Source organism: Oryctolagus cuniculus, chromosome 8 (assembly GCF_051225735.1).
Source record: "Oryctolagus cuniculus isolate XC-2025 breed Fujian yellow rabbit chromosome 8, ASM5122573v1, whole genome shotgun sequence".
Lineage (NCBI taxonomy): Eukaryota > Metazoa > Chordata > Mammalia > Lagomorpha > Leporidae > Oryctolagus > Oryctolagus cuniculus.
The window spans coordinates 30,325,146-30,344,518 of record NC_142874.1 but is presented as its reverse complement, the minus strand read 5'-3'; the positions used below and the strand labels follow the sequence as shown (position 1 = coordinate 30,344,518).

General features: G+C 60.2%; 1 protein-coding gene across 4 annotated transcripts in view; it reads left to right on the top strand.

The window, feature by feature from the left end:
• SLC39A14 (solute carrier family 39 member 14) overlaps positions 1-19,373 on the top strand; it is a 45,901-nt gene that overhangs the window by 12,150 nt on the left and 14,378 nt on the right. For 3 of the 4 annotated variants that reach the window (XM_051836781.3, XM_051836780.3, XM_089302249.1), the window contains exon 2: positions 17,808-18,086. In XM_051836781.3, coding sequence (XP_051692741.2) covers positions 17,814-18,086 — 273 coding nt within the window. In that variant the 5' untranslated portion in view covers positions 17,808-17,813. Of the gene's footprint in view, positions 1-17,072; positions 17,190-17,807; positions 18,087-19,373 lie in introns of those variants that run through there. The other variant, XM_089302247.1, reaches the window with a different exon arrangement.

Sequence of the window (19,373 nt, the reverse complement as noted above, 5' to 3'; positions counted from 1 at the left end):
CCAGTTGTCTGAAAATTCCATTTTCATTTTATTTGAAAGACAGAGATCTTCCGTACAGTGGTCCACTCCTTAAAGCCCGCCACAGTCAGGGCTGGGCTGAGCAGAGGCCAGGAGCCAGGAACCCCATCAGGGTCTCCCCTGTGGGCGGCAGAGCCCCGAGCCCTGGAACCATCGCCTGCTGCCGCCCAGGGTGCGTGCACGTGAGCTGGGAGCTGGATGGGGTGAGCAGCGAGCCGGTGGTGGAAGGCCCCTCTCCCTCTGACTCCCTGTCTCGGTGTCTCTCTCAGAGTTTAACACTTGTGTCAACAATACCCATTGACTTAAGCTAAAGGGCAAATTACTAATTAGCGGCAGTATTAGGACACGCGCCCAAAGGTCACGCAGGGAACTGTTAAGAAACAGATCGAATGTGGCTCTGCAAGATTAGGCCGAGCATAGAAGAAGAAACGGGAACGCTGATTAAAGGAACAGCAGGTTAGCGGAGACAGAGCGGGAGTGGTGTATGTTCACGTTCCCCACGGGGGAGGATCTCGGGACACAGGTGCTCACAGAGAGCAGGCGCGGGGAGTGAGACTGCGGAAGAAGGGGGCAGCAGCCCCCGCCCCACCCCCGCCCCAGGGGTTGCTGGGCTGTCCTCTGGCCGGGGCAGGCGAGAGGTGGAGCTGAGTGCCCTCCCTGAAACTCAGGAGGAGGAAGGGGCGGCCCTGCACTGTGCGAAGAGGGGAGCTGGCTGGCGGGGCTGTGGGGCCCTCCGTCACCCTGTCCTGGAAGCCGGTCCCCAGGGACTGTGTTTTCTCGGAGCACAGAGCGTGAGGGCGTGGGGGACCAGTGGAGCCACACTGGCCCGCAGGGGAGGCTGGCCCTGCCCCCGCTGCGGGGAGACGAGGCCCCGGCTGGGGCCCCAGCGTCCCTCCCTCCCACTGCCCCCAGGCCCATGTGACATCCCCGTGTGCCTACCTCTGTCTCGCTGTTGACCGTTTCCCCCATGTTGGACATTGTCCACGTGACAGGCTGGGCGGGTGTCCAGGGTGCCGGGTCCCGGGGTTGTTTCCAGGGGCAGCAAGCCACGGCTGTTCCAGCCATCTGCTTTCCCAGAAAGGTGCAGAAAGTACAAAGTCATCCACTCCCCCAGGCTGGGCCGCTGACCAAAGCTTGCCCGTGGGCCCGTCGGGGCAGCCAGCTGCCTGCCCCCCGCCTCGGCCGCCCCTCGCACAGCCACAGATGCTGCGCACAGGGGTCTCCCACGGCAGAGGCCTTGGCTGCCAGCGAAGCCCAGGTGTGCGGCCCAGTCACTGGGCTGGCGGCCGTGACTTGGTTCCTCTCCCGTCCCTCCCTCTTCTCGGCAGCCTCGCTCCAGCCCCCTCCCCGAGCGCTGCAGGGTGTGTGCCGTTGGCTGGGTGCTAGGACGGCGAGACTCAGAGTTTCCATGAGCAGAGCAGAAATTCTAGAAAGGGCCCGTATGCCTGCATTTCCCTCTTTCTTCCCCTCTGGCTAAAAGGGAAAATGTTCTTTTGGCAGGATCATCGGGTGGGTTCCGCCCTCAAGGCCTTTGTCCTGGGGCTGTGGGAAGCGAGACTGCCTGCCCGCCTCCCCCCACTACTTTCCTCTTGGACCCCCCCCCCCCCAACACACACACCGCCAGCACCACCACTGCCACTTTGTGTCCTGTTTTGATTTCCGGCTCCCTGCCAGCTGTGTGGCCCTCTGGGGTCTCCGGGTCTCGCCGTGGAAGACAGGTCCCCACGCCCGTGTCACTCAGAGCTCGCCTGGGCGCGGACACCACGGTGCCCTTCTCAGCCCAACTGTGTGTGAATGGGACACGTGTTCTCAGTGGCTCGCTTTGGGGACTGATGATGGACCAGGGCTATTGAATTTATTTTATTTATTTGAAAGAGTTACAGAGAGAGGTAGAGACAGAGAGAGAGAGGTCTTCCATCCGCTGGTTCACTCCCCAGATGGCTGCAACAGCCAGATCTGATCCAAAAGCCAGGAGCCAGGAGCCTCTTCTGGGTCTCCCACGCGGGTGCAGGGGCCCAAGCACTTGGGCCATCCTCTACTGCTTTCCCAGGCCATAGCAGGGGGCTGGATCGGAAGAGGAGCAGCCGGGACTTGAACCAGCACCCATATGGGATGCCAGCACTTCAGGCCAGGGCTTTAACCCACGGCACTAGAGCGCCGGCCTGGAAGAGGGCTGTTCTACACCAAGGTGCATGCTCAGAGGCCGGCATATTAGGATTCTGAGCCAGCTGGGCAAGGGCGTCTTTGTGTGGGAGCTGTCGTCTGAACTGAGCCCTGTTGTGAAGATCCAGGGCGAGAGGGCGCAGCACGTGCAAAGGCCGTGGGGTCAGGACAAGCCTGATGCAGTGAAGCAAGGGCAGGGAGCCTTTTGCTTTCTGCCTGAGGCCATTTTGCATATTTATGACGTCATTGCAAAATTATCAGCTGGGAGATCAGCCTGCCCAGTGATTCCACGGCCCCAGCCCTACAGTAAAGGGATCAGATCAGACCCTGGGCGTGCACAGGGGTCAGCAGGAGCGGGGTGGGGGGTGGGAAGAGGGAGGGTGGCCGTGGGCCAGGCCAGGTGATTCGATTCCACGTTGGCCCGGAAGCCACTGGAAGTGCTGAGGTCAGAAGTGCACACATCAGACCCCGGGCCCGGCGTGTGTGATGCCACGAGCTGGCAGGAGCTGCGGGGCAAAGCCGGGCGGCCACGGGGACTTGACTTCACCGAGTGACGCGACGCCTCCTCCCCCGGCGTGCCCTGGGCGGCCCGCGGTTCTCCAGGACGGCCGCTTCACCATGTAGTGTCCTGGGACATCTTCCCGGAGGGGAGGTTTGGAAGGATGAGCAGCGGCCGGAGGCGCTGTCACCGGCGGCTGGGGACGTGCTTCCGGCTGGTGGCCCCGGCGCCCGTGTTCCGCCCGCGGGCCTTGGGCTGCCTGCTCTAGGTGTCCTGATTGTGGATGGTGCTGCAGTAAGAATTCTGCCGTCTTTTCTTTCTGCTCTCGTTTGGGGTTGGAAGCCACGCAGGGCGGGTCCCAGCCGTGAGTGGAAATTAATCCAGCACCCGCTCTGTACAGCAATCCGCTGCCCACTGCGGGGTCGCGGCGCCTGCAAGGGTCTAAGCCTTTAAGTCCGGTGAGAATGTTGATCCCTTTCTAACAGGGGCCAGCGGGCAAGTGGGAATGCCAGCGGGGAAGGTGCCGGCTGCCGCACCAGGGCCACCAGAGGCTGCTTCCCCTGAGCATGGGTGGGGGGGGCTTGGCTGCAGGGTCCTGTGCCGCCTGTGCTGCAGCTGAGCGCTGGGAGCTGACCCAGACACAGGCAGAGGTTCTTGGTCTGCGCACTCCCCTTTGCGCCTCCTGGACAGAGGGCGCTGTGCCCGCGGCCCTCCCTGGTGCCTCCCTGGCCGGGTCCGGCGCAGGCATTGGGTACTGCAGCGAGGGGAGGGTGATGCTGCCTGAGGGTGCTTCCCAAGGCCCTGCCAGGCTCACAGGGCTGGAAGGAAACAGCCAACGACATTAACTGAAGCAGACAGCAGAAAGCTCGTGGGATATGGAAGTCATTGTGGTGCAGAGAATGTTCTTGGAAAGCCATGCGTTTTTTTGAAAAAGATTTATTTATGTATGTATTTGAAAGTCCGAGTAAGAGAGTGAAGTCTTCCATCCGTTGGTTCACTCCCCAAGTGGCTGCAATGGCCGGAGCTGGGCCGGTCCAAAGCCAGGAGCTTCTTCCTGGTCTTCCATGCAGGTACAGAGGCCCCAAGCTCTTGGGCCATCCTCCACTGCTTTCCCAGGCAGGGAGCTGGATTGGAAGCGGAGCAGCATGACAGGGAGAGCCCCGGAGGGTGGGAACGCCTCCCAGGGGTGGGGGTGCTGGTGAGCTCTGCTGGCCTCCCCTGCGCAGGCCCCTCACCTCCCGGGAGGACTCCATCCGGCTTCCGAGTCCTAGCTGGGTGGAACGTTCTGGAAGGTGCCAAGGGCCCACACAAGAGAACAGTGGCCAGGGAGGATGGGGGTGGTGCAGGGGCCTCAGGGGACCACTGACCGCCGGCCAGAGGCGCACAGGTGTGTTATGGGGAGGGGGCAGGGTCCCTGTGATGTGATGACAGCCAGGGGACGGGCGGGCTGCAGCTGGTTGTCCACGGGAGCCTGGGATTGGAGGAAGCAGGATGGTGTGGTTTAAGGTGAGCCCGCCTCGAGGCCGCAGTGGGGGCGGGAGGGTGGGCTTGGCCTCAGTGACCTTGGCCAGAGAGCATGTGTGGGAGGGAGAGCGGGGACCTGTGATTCATGAGTGTGGTTGCACCGCCCACCCCTACTGCCACCTCTCTCGGCCGAGAGGAAAATTCGGGCTTTTCCTCTCTTTCATTTTTTCCCAACGAGGATGGGGCTCCGTATTAGCCAGCTGGTACCTGTTTGTGGTTACCACTGCCTTGTCCTGGCTGCTCCACTTCCCATCCTGCTCCCTGCTGATATCCTGGGAAAGCAGTGGAAGATGGCCCAAGTCCTTGGGCCCCTGCACCCTTGTGGGAGACCCAGATGAAGCTCCTGGCTTCGGCCTGGCCCAGCCCTGGCCATTGTGGCCATCTCAGGAGTGAACCAGAGGAAGGGAGGTCCCTTTTTCTATTTCTCTGTCTCCCTCTGCAATCTGACTTCCAAATAAATAAATAACTCTTTAGAAAGAGAGCAGTCGGGAGCCCCGGCAGCAGCCCCCGCCCAGGAGCTGACCTGGGTGAGTGGGGGGCGGGTGGTTCCTTTTTTTACTCCAGGCTCCTGTCATGCGTAAAGACAAACATGCTGACATAAATACGGCGCGCGCACACACACACACACACACACACACACACACACACACACACGAGCAGGGGTGGGGGAGGGGAGGCAGGACACCTGGCAGCCCCTGGAGCCCCATCCCCCGCTTGGGTCCTGGTGATGCAGGTGCATGCCAGAGAGGCGAGTGTTCTGATTGACAGGTGGGCGGATTGGATTACACCTGGGGGCCCCTGGCTTCCAGCTTAGCCAGCCTAAACCAGCTTCCTGCCCCTGGACCCCAGGGCAGAAGGAAGCCGGCTCTGCCCTCCCCCCAGCCCAGGGGCTTCAGGGTCCTTCCGACCCCCCCCCCCCCCCCGCGGTGTTCAAGGCAGAACAGCAGCAGCCCCCGCCCCAGAGAGTGGGGTTGTGGGAGGGGCTGGGAAGCGGGCTTCAGCAAGTGCCCCGGGGCAAGAGGCCCTGGTGGGGGGCCCACAGAGAGCTAGGAGGTGGTGGGCGGTGGCAGGGCCCTGTTTTTGTTTGTTTGTTTTAAATGTGTCTGAAAAGCAGACCCAGACAGACACCCGCTGTCTGCTGCTCCACCTCAGATGCCCACGCCAGGCCCGGGCCGAGCCCCGAGCGCCATCCTGGCCTCCCATGTGGCTGACCAGGAGCCGTCGCCCACTGCCTCCTGGGCTGGGCACGCGCAGGAAGCAGAGCCGGGACGTGAACCTGAGCCCTCCGCTGTGGGATGTCGGTGTCCAGGTGTCATCTTTTTTTTTTTTGACAGGCAGAGTGGACAGTGAGAGAGACAGAGAGAAAGGTCTTCCTTTTCTGTTGGTTCACCCTCCAATGGCCGCTGCGGCCGGCGCACCGCGCTGATCCGAAGCCAGGAGCCAGGTGCCTCTCCTAGTCTCCCATGGGGCACAGGGCCCAAGTACTTGGGCCATCCTCCACTGCACTCCTGGGCCACAGCAGAGAGCTGGCCTGGAAGAGGGGCAACTGGGACAGAATCCGGCACTCTGACCGGGACTAGAACCCGGTGTGCCGGTGCCACAAGGCAGAGGATTAGCCTAGTGAGCCGCGGCGCCGGCCCAGGTGTCATCTTCGCGGCCACACCGAATGCTCCAGGGACAGGCCGTCGGCCTCCGCCTGTGGGAAGCTCCTGGGCGCCCTTTTCCTCGGGGGGGCTGGGGGACCCCCACTCTGCTGGTGGGAGCGGGGCTGATGGAGCACCATCTCCTGGGTATGCCCGGGCTCCCGGATGCTCCCCCCGCCCACCCAGCTCTGCGACGTGAGTTTTGGAAGCAGCCCGCGGGGCGCTTAGCCAACAGTTTCTCATCGGTTCCTCTGACGCGTCTCTGAGCCACTTCCTGCCCCGTACAGAATCCCCTTCTAACACGGCAGGCTGATCCCTGGCCTGTCCGTCACCGTGGGGTCGCGGCGCTGGCCGGGTGCGCGTGGAGCTGCTTGCATTTCCTGCCGCAGCCGGTGCGTTGCAGCCCTGCTGCCGAGGGTGATCCCGGAAGGCTGTGAATGTTTGTTGAATGAATGAAGTCTTGGACGAGCTTTAGAAGTCTGGTGGGTGTAAGCCAGCGTTCCCTTCCTGTAGTGGAGATGGAATCCCAGATAAGGGAGGCATTTAGAGGAGAGGGAGTAACGAGTGGTCGTGACTTTAGCAGAAATTCTCAGCTCCTGGCCCCTTGTGTGCCCAGCGCTATGCCAGTCCCATGCTGGGGGTAGGGGTCGGGAACCCTAGTTGGGGAAGCCCCTGGGGGAGAAGCCCCTGGGAATCCAAGGCAGTGGGACAGAAGTGCTGAAAGAGTAGTCCAAGAGGACTTCCTGGAAGTGGAGGTAACTGAGCAGATGAGCAGATTCAGGGATTGTCCGAAGACAGGGAGCCAGGAAGGAGCTGAGCTGAAGGGGTGCACTGTGCACCTTCCTAGCCCTGACTCACTGGCCAGAGCACCCCAGTGAGGCCGCCTGCCTCGCGGTCTGGTGCGGGAAGCCGGCCCATTGGCAGGTTAGCAGCAGGCTCTACCTGAACCCGGGTCTACCTGAGTCGTGGCAGGTTAGCGGTAGGCCCTAGCTGGAACCCAGGTCTGCCTGAGTCGTCCTACCATCTGCTGGTTCGGCCGCTAGGTCGTGTTTCTCGTTTATTTATTTGACCCTGGGTGACAAGGCAGGGAGTGTGGTGTCAGGTAGGCGACCACCGTGGTGGACGTGAGCACTGGCCTGACAAGCGAGTGACGGCAGGACAACAGGTCAGACTTTTGCAACCGGGCATCTGGGACATGATGTGTGAATAATGTGCATGCCGCTGACCCTGGCCTTGGCTTCTGCTGGGGTGGGGACCTGGCTGCTGGCCTCCCTGGCCGCCCCCTGCCGGTCCCATGGGTGGTCCAGGCAGGGCTGTCCGTGGGGAACGTGCTGCTGCAGTGCGCCCCCTGGTGGCGGCCCCTGGGCCTGGCAGGCGGTCGGGGCTCAGCGTGGGGCTAAGGAAGCCATCCCAGGCCCTGGCCACAGTCTCTCTGGGGCACTGACCCACGGCGGGAGCTCAGTAAACAGTGGCCGAGGAGCTGCAGGCACCGGTTCTAATTTTGTTCCCTGCTTCTGGGTCAGCTGGGATTTTCTTGTTTTGATTGAAGTCGCCCCGTCCTCGCAGCAACAGAGGGAGGTGTCACGGGGGGGGGGGGGATGGAGGGACAGGGAGTGTTAAGTAGGCTGCCACCACCCCCGTCAGCACCACCTCTGGAAATTGCACACCCTGGGTGGCCTCTGGCGGTGCCAGAGCCCCAGGTTGAGGTCGTGGGGGTGGGAGCTGGGAGGCGAGAACCAGAACGTGTCCTTTTAGGGTATGGCGGTTAGGTGGGAGGGCAGGAGGGGGCAGGGCGAGTGCCAGGGTGCCCGCAGGCTGAGGGGTGCACTTTGCTTGGGTGCAGGTCCCACCCTCAGGGGCGTTCCCGGGCGGTGGGACAGCCCAGGCCGCAGGAGCTCCGTGGCGCCCTCCAGGGGCCCCTAATTATAGGGGAGGGCAGTGGGGAGGGTGGTGTCTGACCGGGAGTGTGTAGAGCAGAGGAGGCGCCTGGAGGGCTTCAGTGCTGAGATGCCTTCGCGATCGCTCCTGCGAGCGCTGGGTTTTGTGCCGTATTTAGAAAGCTTCTTCCTAGGCCGGCGCTGCGGCTCACTAGGCTAATCCTCCGCCTGCGGCGCTGGCTGGCACCCCGGGTTCTAGTCCCGGTTGGGGTGCTGGATTCTGTCCCGGTTGCTCCTCTTCCAGTCCAGCTCTCTACTGTGGCCCGGGAAGGCAGTGGAGGATGGCCCAAGTCCTTGGGCCCTGCACCCACATGGGAGACCAGGAGGAAGCACCTGGCTCCTGCCTTCGGATCGGTGCAATGCACCAGCCGTAGCAGCCATTGGGGGGTGAACCAACGGTAAAGCAAGACCTTCCTCTCTGTCTCTCTCTCTCTCACTGTCTCTGCCTGTCTTGATTATAAAAATAATCCCCCGGCTTGTTGTGTGCCCATGGTGAGTGCCACAGCTGGGCCGGGTGAGGGCCTGAAAGGGAGTGGACAAAGAGCCCCGGACACCAGGAGCCACCCTGGCCCGGTTTTCTCCTGGCTGACGTGGGCACAGGTACTGACCGTGGAGAAACAGGTGCAAATACTCCTACATGTAAGGCAGGACTCCGTCTCTCTGGACATTAGAAAAGAAGAAAGTAAAGGTAAAGAAATTAATCACTAAGTTTTTAAGGAAATGTGTTTCCTACCAAAGAGAATTTCCCAAGACTCCAGTAAATAGCTTGTGAATCAGATCTATAATTAACTTATTTCCGTCTTAGAATCTGTTGACTCGGGAAAAATGAGAACATAGGAATTCTAAGTTTTTTTTAAGATTTATTTATTTATTTGAAAGTCAGAGTTACACAGAGAGAGGAGAGGCAGAGAGAGAGACAGAGAGAGGTCTTCCATCCACTGGTTCACTCCCCAATTGGCCGCAACGGCCAGAGCTGCACCAATCCAAAGCCAGGAGCCAGGAGCTTCTTTGGTGTCTCCCACGTGGGTGCAGGGGCCCAAGGACTTGGGTCATCTTCTACTGCTTTCCCAGGCCATAGCAGAGAGCTGGATCGGAAGTGGAGCAGCCGGGTCTCCAACCGGCACCCACATGGGATGCTGGCACTGCAGGTGGCGGCTTTACCCACTACACCACAGTGCCAGCCCCAGAATTCTCGCTTGTTCCCCCAAGTCCGATGGTGTTCATTGTATCATCACATGGCTCATTTTTAAACAGTAGGATCGTGTCCTGTGATGTATCCCTGAACGCTCTCTGTTTATTTGCGATTTGTTACTTGGCATTGTGACAAGGCGGCAAGTGACGCGTGCACCCTGGATCCCAGTGCCTGGTTCAAGGCTTGGCAGTCCTGCTTCTGACATGGCTTCCGGCTGACGCGCACCCTGGGAAGGCAGGGACTGTGGCCAAGTGCCTGGCCCTGCCACTCCACTGGGGGACCAGGATGGAGCTCCTGACCCCTGGCTTTGGCCTGGCCCGGGCCTGGCTGCTGCCACCACCTGGGAAGTGAACCAGTGGATAGAGCCTCTCTCAATGTCTGTCTGTCTGTCTGTCTGCCCTTTCTCTCTGCCTTTCAGGTAAATCCTTAGGCGTTGATGCTTATCCGAGCCCTCTTACTGTGACATGTCACTGTGCTGTGTCCCCCTCACACTCAGGAATTGCTGCCTGTTGTCCTTGCCAAATGGCCCGCTGTCCTGGCCCCTGTAGTCTTTCTCTCGGAGCTGTGTAGACGCGCCTGGGTTCTCCTGTACCGCGTGTTCCCCGGGAGCGGGGGCAGGAGGTCGCCTGAATCTTCCTCCACTTTCAAGTGGGCGTGCTTCACAGCCTTCCTGTGAGATCTTCAGGGGCAAAAGGGTTTCTTCTGGTTGCCTAAAATCCTGTGTTTTCAAGCTCTGTTTAAAAGGCAGAGCAACACACCGAGAGAGAGAGAGAGAAAGAGGGGGGGGGGGACGGGGGAGAGGAGAGAGGTCTCCCATGGGCTGCTTCCCTCCCCAAGTTGCCACAGTGAAGCCGGGACCCTGGAACCCCATCTGGGTCTCCCGTCTGGGTGTAGGGGCCCAAGTAGCCGGGCCGTCCTCTGCCGCCTTCCCGTGTGCATAGCTGGAAGCTGGGTCGGAACCGGAGCAGTGTTACACCGTGTCGCACGTGACACCAGCCGCCAAGGTCCTGCCGTGTACCTGCAGCTGAACTCAAGGCAGTGGCGCAGAAGTGACATTGGGGCCGGCGCCGCGGCTCACTAGGCTAATCCTCTGCCTTGCAGCGCCGGCACACCGGGTTCTAGTCCCGGTTGGGGCACCGGATTCTTTCCTAGTTGCCCCTCTTCCAGGCCAGCTCTCTGCTGTGGCCAGGGAGTGCAGTGGAGGATGGCCCAAGTGCTTGGGCCCTGCACCCCATGGGAGACCAGGAGAAGCACCTGGCTCCTGCCATCGGATCAGCGCGGTGCGCCGGCCGCAGCGGCCATTGGAGGGTGAACCAACGGCAAAGGAAGACCTTTCTCTCTCTCTCTCTCTCTCTCACTGTCCACTCTGCCTGTCAAAAAAAAAAAAAAAAAAAAAGTGACATCGGGGTTAGAGCCTGTGTTTCACTCGCCATGGGACAGCTTGGCCAGTTACCCCGGGACTCAGCTCCCGTTCCCGTCTGGAACCCCTGCTGTCCTGTGGGCATCCTCCTTTTTTTTTTTTTTTTTTTCTTTTTGATTGATTTATTTGAAAGGCAGAGCTTACAGAGAGGAGACACACGCACACACACACACAGACACACGCGCGCACACAGATGGCCCTTGTATCTGCTGGTTCTCTCCCCAAATGGCTGCAACAGCCGCAGTTGGGCCAGACCACAGCCAGGAGCCAGGAACTCCATCCAGGTCTCCACATGGGTGCAGGGGTCCTAGCACTTGGGCCACCTTCCTCTGCTGTCCCAGGCACATTAGCAGGGAGCTGGATAGGAAGAGGAGCAGCCGGGACTGGAACTGGAGCCCATATGGGATGCTGGCATTGCAGGCAGCAGCTTTACCCCCACTCTGCCGAACGCCAGCCCCTCTGCTTGCTCTTGGAGTTAGGGCTTTTCCGTGTGCGCTCCCTGCAGCTCCTCTCAACGTCTCCTTTGCCAGGATTTGCATTCTGAGTTAGCGCAGAGTTTGCCCCATTCGCATAGCGATGAGTTCTACTCCTGCGATTCCTGGTGTTGCGATCTCCTGGTCCAGTTAAAGTCCGATAACTCACCCTGCCGTAGGGGGGTGGCTGCCGGTCCACCTGCTGTTGGCTGTGCTGTAGCTGGCGCCTGAGCCCCTGTGCGTGCATGCGCCATGGGCTCCTGCCCACCTACGGGAGTGAGTGCCCCAGGCCGGCGTGCACGGTGCAGGGCAGGGGTGGGACTGCAGTAGCGCCCCCGGATTTGGGAGGTATGTCCATCTCTGCCCTGGAGCCCCGTTTCCCTCCCGGGGTGTCAGCCCAGCGCTCCTCAGTGGGATATTATAAAGAGCGGGTGGCAGCCTGCCTCTTGCCAGCTCTGCTGACCTCTGCGGATTCGGTGAGCTCTGCTCCGCTCCTTGGGCTTGTGGGGGCGGGTGGGGGCGGGGCAGAGCGGCTCCTCCTTTTCTTGGCCTCAGTGCATCTGATGCCGCCTGTTTCTGCTTGGCTGCTGCTACTGTGTTTGGGGCTGGCTTTTTTACTATCTTTTGTTTGTTTGTTTAAAAATTTATTTGAGGTGCCGGCACTATGGCTCAGCAGGTTAATGCCCTGGCCTGGGGTGCCGGCATCCCATATGGGTGCCGTTTCGAGACCCAGCTGCTCTGCTTCCGATCCGGCTCTCTGCTGTGGCCTGGGAAAGCAGTAGAAGACAGCCCAAGTGCTTGGGCCCCTGCACCCGTGTGGGAGACCCGGAGGAAGATCCTGGCTCCTGGCTTCGGATCAGCGCAGCTCCGGCCATTGCTGCCATCTAGAGAGTGAACCATCAGATGGAAGACCTCTCTCTCTCTGTTTCTCCTCTCTCTGTGTGACTGACTTTCAAATAAATAAATCTTTATTTATTTATTAAAGACTTATTTATTTGAGAGTCAAAGCTACAGAGAAAGAGAGAGACACACAGAGAGCTCTTTCGTCTGCCGGATCACTCCCCAGGTGGCCACAATGGCCAGAGCTGGGCCAGGCTGAAGCCAGAATCCTGGAACCCTATCCTGCTCTCCCACGTGGGTGCAGGGGCCCAAGCCCTTGGGCCATTTTCTGCTGCTTTTCCAGGCCCATTAGCAGGGAGCTGGATCAGAAGTGGAGCAGCCAGGACTCGAACCGATGCCCATACGGGATGCCGGCACTGCAGGCAATGGCTTTACCTGCTACGCTACAGCGCCAGCCCCAACTATCATTTTGTTGTTGTTTGCTATCAGGGGAAGAAAAATTGTGCTGCCATTTCAATTCTCTGTCTTAACTCAGGAATCTTTATTTCTGTACAGCGTTTCAACACAGTTTCTCTTTTATAATATTAATTAAAAAAAAAAAAAAAAACCTTTGTGGGTTTCTCTTTTTTCAAACTAAAGAAACCCCCTGGAGCCAGCACTGTGGCACAGCGGTTTAAGCTGCCAGCTGGGATGCCGGCATCCCACATGGGCACTGGTTCCAGTCCCAGCTGCTCCATTTCCGATCCAGCTCCCTGCTAGCACGCCTGGGAGGGCAGCCTAAGATGGTGCGAGTGCTGGGCCCCTGCATCCCCGTGGAGAGCAGGGTAGAGTTCCTGGCTCCTGGCTTCTGCCTGCCCAGCCCTGGCTGTTGGGGCCACTTGGGGGGTGAACCAGCAGATGGAAGACCTCTCTCTCTCTCTCTCTGTCTCTCTAACTCTAACTCTAACTCTAACTCTAACTCTAACTCTAACTCTAACTCTAACTCTAACTCTAACTCTAACTCTGCCTTTGAAATAAATAAATCAGAGAGAAAGAAGGAAAGAACCTGACTCGGTGGAGTCACACCCCGAGGCCTACCAGCGCCAGCGTCCACACTTGCTGGGGGCCAGCAGCCCGCGACCTCCCAGCACCTCCGCCTTGCACCCTGGAGCCCGGCTCGTCTGCTCTCTGCGGGTGTGCGGGCTTGTCCTGCTCTCATGCACACTCTGAAATGCCCTGAGCTCGCCCACGGCCGCCGGTTGCTGCTGTTTGGCCTGTGTTGACCTCGAATGGGGGTGTCCCCTGCGGGAGATGCGTTTCCTCTCAGGAAGACGTGAGGGCTGCCAGCCGGGAGGCAGCCCCGAGAGGGTGGTGGGCTCTGCCTTGCTGTGGTTGCCTGGGTGGGTGCCTGTGGTTGTCAGGGCTCTGGACGCTGTGCTGAAGCCCCAGGCGCCTGAGTTCCCACCTGCTGGGTCACTCTCCAAATGCCTGCAGCAGCCGGGGCCACACCCGGGGAGGAGTGGGGGACGCGATTGGGGACTCCCAGGGAGGGGTGGGGGACGCGATCGGGGACTCCCAGGGAGGGGTGGGGGACGCGATTGGGGTCTCCCAGGGAGGGGTGGGGGACGCGATCGGGGACTCCCAGGAAGGGGTGGGGGACGCGATCGGGATCTCCCAGGGGGAGGGGTGGGGGACGCGATTGGGGACTCCCAGGGAGGGGTGGGGGACGCGATGGGGTCTCCCAGGGAGGGGTGGGGGACGTGATGGGGTCTCCCAGGGAGGGGTGGGGGACGCGATGGGGTCTCCCAGGGGAAGGGGTAGGGGATGCGATCGGAGTCTCCTGGGGAAGGAGTGGGGGACACGATCGGGGTCTCCCGGGGAGGGGTGGGGGATGCTATCAGGGTCTCCCAGGGAGGGGTGGGGGACACGATCGGGGACTCCAAGGGTAAGGGGTGGGGGACGCGATCGGGGACTCCCACGTCGGTGGCAGGAACTGTCACTTGAGCCATCACCCTGGCCTCCCGGGGTCTGCGTTAGCAGGAAGCTGGAGTTGGGCCGGAAGCGGGACTCAAACCCGGGCTCGGAGTGGGCGTCTCAGCTGCTAAGCCTCCGCCCCGTGGGCCCCCTTGATGCATAGGTTTCAGGCTTTACTTGCTCCAAAACAAATGTGTCTTTTAACTGGTTGTGCCCAAGAACTTGAGAAAGCTCCCTCGTGGAAGACGATAAAGCGTGCCCACGGAGCGGCAGCGCTGCGTCTCAGAGATGTTGCTGGACCAGGGAAGGAGGGGCAGGGGAGGCAGCAGAGCCGTGCGCCAGCCTTCGGGATGGCACGAAGCTTCTGGGCCGCCACGGAGGGTTCCAGAACGGCCGCTTCCGGCTCACGTCTCCTGCGTCTCGCGTCCTGGCCAAGGCGCCTGGCCGACCGACCCCAGGCACTGAAATCATTGACCGTGTGGTTGCCAGGCAAGTGAACGGGGGCTGAGAGGCTGTGGCTTGTCTCGGGCAGGCAGAGCCTGTCCCTGAGAGCGGGCAACACACCGACCCCTTGTCCTCCTGCTCCCCTGGGGGACGGACGGACGGACGGACAGACACCCCTGTAGCTGGGCTTCCTCCCGCAGCACGGCCCCGCCCTCCCAGCTAAGGACGCTTTCTGCTTCCCTCCTCCAGAGAATCCTCTGTAAACTTTTCCCATCTAAGAATAACTTGTAGTTACACACACACACACACACACACACACACACACACACAAGCTCCCTGGTGCAGAGAGCTCCCATTCTTGCCTGCCAAGAGGCAGGCCCAGCTGGCCCCGAGCCGTGCTCAGCGGCGGCCTGACCTCTCTGCACCAGGCCTCCTTGGGCCTCTGGCTGTGGACAGACTGTGTCTCGCCTTGGCGCCTGGCGGCGTGGGTTCACATCTCCAGTGCTTGGCCCGGGTGTCCGACGTCGCCCGGTGCGCTGACTCGCACGCCTTCCCGCCCCGAGCGGCTCCTTTTCTGGCTTTGCTGCTTGCTGGCTGTGGGTTCCGTGTCGCGGTCTCCACGTCGGTCGGCTGGGGACGGGGTCCCCGCCTGCCCCGAAGGAACCAAGGGGCGCGTGGGCGCCGCGAGGGCTGCACTGGGCACGTGGCAGCTGCCGTCCACCGTCTCCTGGCCTCTCCTCTCCTGAGCCCACACCCGCCTTCTTCCCCTTGTCGGGGGGCTCGCAGCCGGGCCAGGTGGTCATCTTCACCCAATATCCAGCCTGCCCTCCCCCCCCCCCCCCGCTGGAACTTCTGCATTTTGCTGGGATTTGAGCTCCGCGAGTCCCAAGAACTTCTACACACCCTGCAGCTGGCAGGTGCCCGGTCCAGCTGCTGTGTGACCTGGGCTGCCCCATCACAGCACCGTTTGATCTCTGTGAGGTCCATGCGTGTCCCCTGCGCGTGTCCCTAAAGCCCCAGATGTCCCCATATGGACACGTTGCAGGAGCGGCTTTCTGTGACGGGTGCGCCTCTCACTCATGGCTTGGTGTCTGGGCCGAGAGAGTCGAAGTTGAGGGCACCCATCTAAGTGTAGGTCTTACAATGATTATAGCCGGACCTTGTTGGATGCTTTCTATGGCTCATCGCTTATGCCATTAACTCCTCACAGTTAATGCCATGGCTGCCCATTTTGTAGATGAGAAGACTGAGGTAGAGAGTGGCTCAGGAACCTGCTAAAGGGCATGGAGAGCTGCCTGGCTGCTCTGGCTGTTTCTAGAATGTGGACTTTGGGGAAATAACTTAGAAAACAACAGAGACAGGATTCGGGCAAGCCTGCTGTTAGAGCTTTCCTGGTTTGCTTTGTTTTAATATTTATTTATTTATTTGAAAGAGAGAGAGAGAAAGAGAGACCGATCTTCCTTCTTCTGGTTCACACCCCGGGCGGCCTCTGTGGCCACAGCCAGCGCTGGGCCAGCCCAAAGCCAGGAGCTAGGAGCTTCATCCAGGTCTCCTAGGCTGGTGCAGGGGCCCAAGCACTTGGGTCACCGGTCACCCGCCACTGCTTCCCCAGGCCCAGTAGCAGCCTGCCAGAGCAGAAGTGGAGCAGCCGGGACTTGAACTAGCACCCGTATAGGATGCCTGTGCCACTGGTAGGAGCTTAATCTGTACCCCCGCACCTGCTCCTGAATGTTGATGTTTGAAAACATTTTATTTGAGAGACAGAGGAAGGGAAAGAGTTAAAGGGATATCCCGTCTCCTGGCTTGCTCCCCACATGTCTGTGATGGGCAGAGCTCAGCCCAGACCACGGGAGGGTGATAAGAATCCAACTACTTGAGTGTCACCTGCTGCCTTCTGGAGTCTGGTTATCAGGAACCTGGAATGGGGAGCCCCACCAGGAGCGAGCCTGGCACTGCAGAGTGTGGTGTGGCTGTGTTTTCCACTTCCATAGTATTTCTGTTAGCACACAACTTCCCAGAAGTTGTCCGTTCAGTGGCAATGGCTTGTTCTCATGCTAAGTCTTAGTAAGGTAAGGTGCGACATCTAAAAATGTATTCTGCTGGAAACAGCAAAGTGGTGTTCGCCACGTGTGAAAAACGTATGTTCTCAATGCCATAGCGAGGCTGAGGAGTTTCTTCATGCTTGTTCACGAATGCACACGGGATGAAGTGAACCTTGGTCACGTGTGCCGGGTACCCTGGTGCCAGCCTGGACTTTGGTTTGGAGAACATCAGACATGCAGAGAGCAGCCCCAGGACCGTATGAGGCCCTGTCCGCTCGTCCCTGGGTCTCAGCAGCGGCCCTGCGTGCACCCCTCCCCCTTTATTACGTGTCAGCAGATCCCGTGCCTGATCCCGTGCCTGATTCCGTATCTTTATGAGGCTGACTCACGGCTCCTGTGCTTCCCTCCCTAATGATCCCAGTATCTCTACAAGATAAAGGCGTGACAAGATGATAACCACGTCTGTTTAATTTTAAATGTGGTCAAACCAGCCGAGTTTGCCTTTGGATTACTTTTCACTTTTTAAACGTTTATTTATGTGAAAGACAGAGATCTTCTATCTGCTGGTTCACTCCTCAAATGGCCACAACAGGTGGGGCTGGGCCAGGCCAAAGCCAGAAGCCAGGAACATTCCATCCTAGTCTCCCATGAGGATGGCAGTGGCCCAAGTCCTTGGGCCATCTTCTGCTGCCTCCCCAGGTACATTTGCAGGAAGCTGGATCAGAAGTGGGGCAGCCGGGTTGAGCTCATGCTTGTATGGGATGCTGGCCTCACAGGCAGGGGCTTAACCCACTGCACTGCAACACTAGTCCCTAATTTTAATCTTTGTAAAGATTTGTTCGTTACTGACTTGAAAGAGTGGTGGGAGAGAGGGAGCAGACAGGGAAAGAGATCTCTTTTTTTTTTTTTTTTAATTTTTTTTGACAGGCAAAGTGGACAGTGAGAGAGAGAGACAGAGAGAAAGGTCTTCTTTTGCCGTTGGTTCACCCTCCAATGGCCGCTGCGGCCGGCGCACCGTGCTGATCCGACGGCAGGAGCCAGGTACTTCTCCTGGTCTCCCATGGGGTGCAGGGCCCAAGCACCTGGGCCATCCTCCACTGCACTCCCTGGGCACAGCAGAGAGCTGGACTGGAAGAGGGGCAACCGGGACAGAATCCGGTGCCCCGACCGGGACTAGAACCCGGTGTGCCGGCGCCGCAAGGTGGAGGATTAGCCTACTGAGCCGCGGCGCCGGCCCAGGAAAGAGATCTCTTCACTAATTCATTCTCCAGATGGCCACAATGGCCAGGGCTGGGTCAGGCTGCATGAAGCCAGGAGCCAGGAACTCCTTCCGGGGCTCAAGCACTTGGGCCGTCTTCTACTGAGTTTTCCAGGCACGTTGGCTGGAGCTGGATCAGAAACAGAGTGGCTGGGATTCGAACAGGCGCCCACGTGGGATGCTGGCACCAGAAATGAGGCAGGCACCTACTTTGCTTTTCTCCTTTGCAGAGAAAGGTTTCTCTCAAAGGCCAGGCAGGGGAAATAGAGAAGTGGCCTCCGTCTAAGAGAGAGAGAGAGAAGAGCGCCCTTGTGCTTGGAGCGGGGCTCACGGGCCAGGCACGGCTGGCAGGAGACGGGGACGGGAGGGGCCTCACCTTCTCCGGCTTTGTGCCCTTGCAGGTGCATATGGCCACCATGAAGCTGCTGCGCCCAGTCCTCCCTGGCTACTTCCTGCTGACCCTGCTGGGCCTGTGGAGAGCCGCCCCCGAGGCCCACGCCGCGGCCACCGCCACGCCGGCCATCAGTGCTGCCTCTTTCCTGCAAGATCTCATGGACCGCTATGGCAAGGGGGACAGCCTCACCCTGCTGCAGCTGACGACCCTGATGAACAACCTGCATGTGGGAGTGGACCGGGAGAACGCGACCCAGCCCCGGCAGGGGCGCGGGAACCTCTCCACGGTAAGGCGCGCTCTGGGGCTGCAGCTGGGCTGGGTCCGGGATGGCTGAGCGGCATGGCGTGGGTTGAGAGGGGGCAGGTGGGTCTTGGGCCAAGTGCGAGTCCCGAAGGCTGGCCGTGAAGCCGGGGGCTCAGCTGTGCTGGGAGTACTTGGAGCTCCGGGACACCCTCTGTGCTCCGTCCCGGGTGCACCTTGCAGTCTGTCCAGGGGCAGGTGTGTATTAGCTACCTCCTTCCGTGACCTAAACTACCTGAGAGGGGCGCCCCATGAGGGGAGGAGGTCTCACTGCAGCTCACCCTTCGGGAGGTCCACAGATGAGGGTGGTGCATGGTGGGCAGCCTCCTCCCAGGTCATGGGGCTCCACCCAGCAACCCAATGCAGTCCCCTTGCTTCCCGAAGGCCCCGCCTTCAGATACTTCAAAGTGGGTGGAGCCTCCGGCATTAATCCATTGGCCCTTGACCTAAGACTTCGGCACTTTTGGACTGCTGGGGTGGGGGAAGCCAAATCCTATTCAAACCCTAAGTGGCACGGGGCGGGCACTGAGTCCCACGGTGAGCTCCCGGAGGGACTGGCAGAGAACGGAGGGAAGCCGGTCTTTGGCTCCTGGCTCTGGGCTGGTTCTCCCGGATCACCGAGCTCACGGCTCCGCAGAGTCCAGGCCGCCTGTGGCAGCCACACGCACGCCAGGCAGCAGAGTCTGTGCCTCAGCCCTGCTCCCTGTGCCCTGTGCACGGTGTTGTGAGGGGGAGGGGAGGGCTGAGGACCCAAGGAGTTCACTGTCAGGGCAGCATGAGCAGCAGAGAGCAAGGCCAGCCGGGCTTGGACCGAAGCCTGGCGTTGTGGGTTGTGCAGTACCCATGGGATGCAGACAGGAGAGCAGGGGATGCGTGCGTGTTGGAGCCGTTGGAGACTGTTCAGGGAGGGGGTCTCCAGGGCTGTACCTTGAGGCTGTTGGCAAGAGGATGGACCATGCGAGGCTCAGGGTGCGTGTGTGTGTGCACGTGTGTGTGCACACGTGCATGTGTGTGCGTGTGTGTGTGTGGTGGGTCAGAGACCATGTGAAGCTCAGGGGTGTGTATGTGTGTGTGTATGTGTGTGTGTGTGTGGCGGGTCAGAGCCTGGCCTAGAGTCTCAGGGCCTGCCTTGGTGGCGGCTGCAGCCTGAGGCCCCCGAGGTCCAGCCCTCGGCTCTCTGGGCACGCGCATGTGTGCGGCTGCGCCTACAGGGCCAACCCTCGGCAGCAGCTCAGGCAGAACCAGCTCCGGAGAGGGCTGCTGAATATGTGGA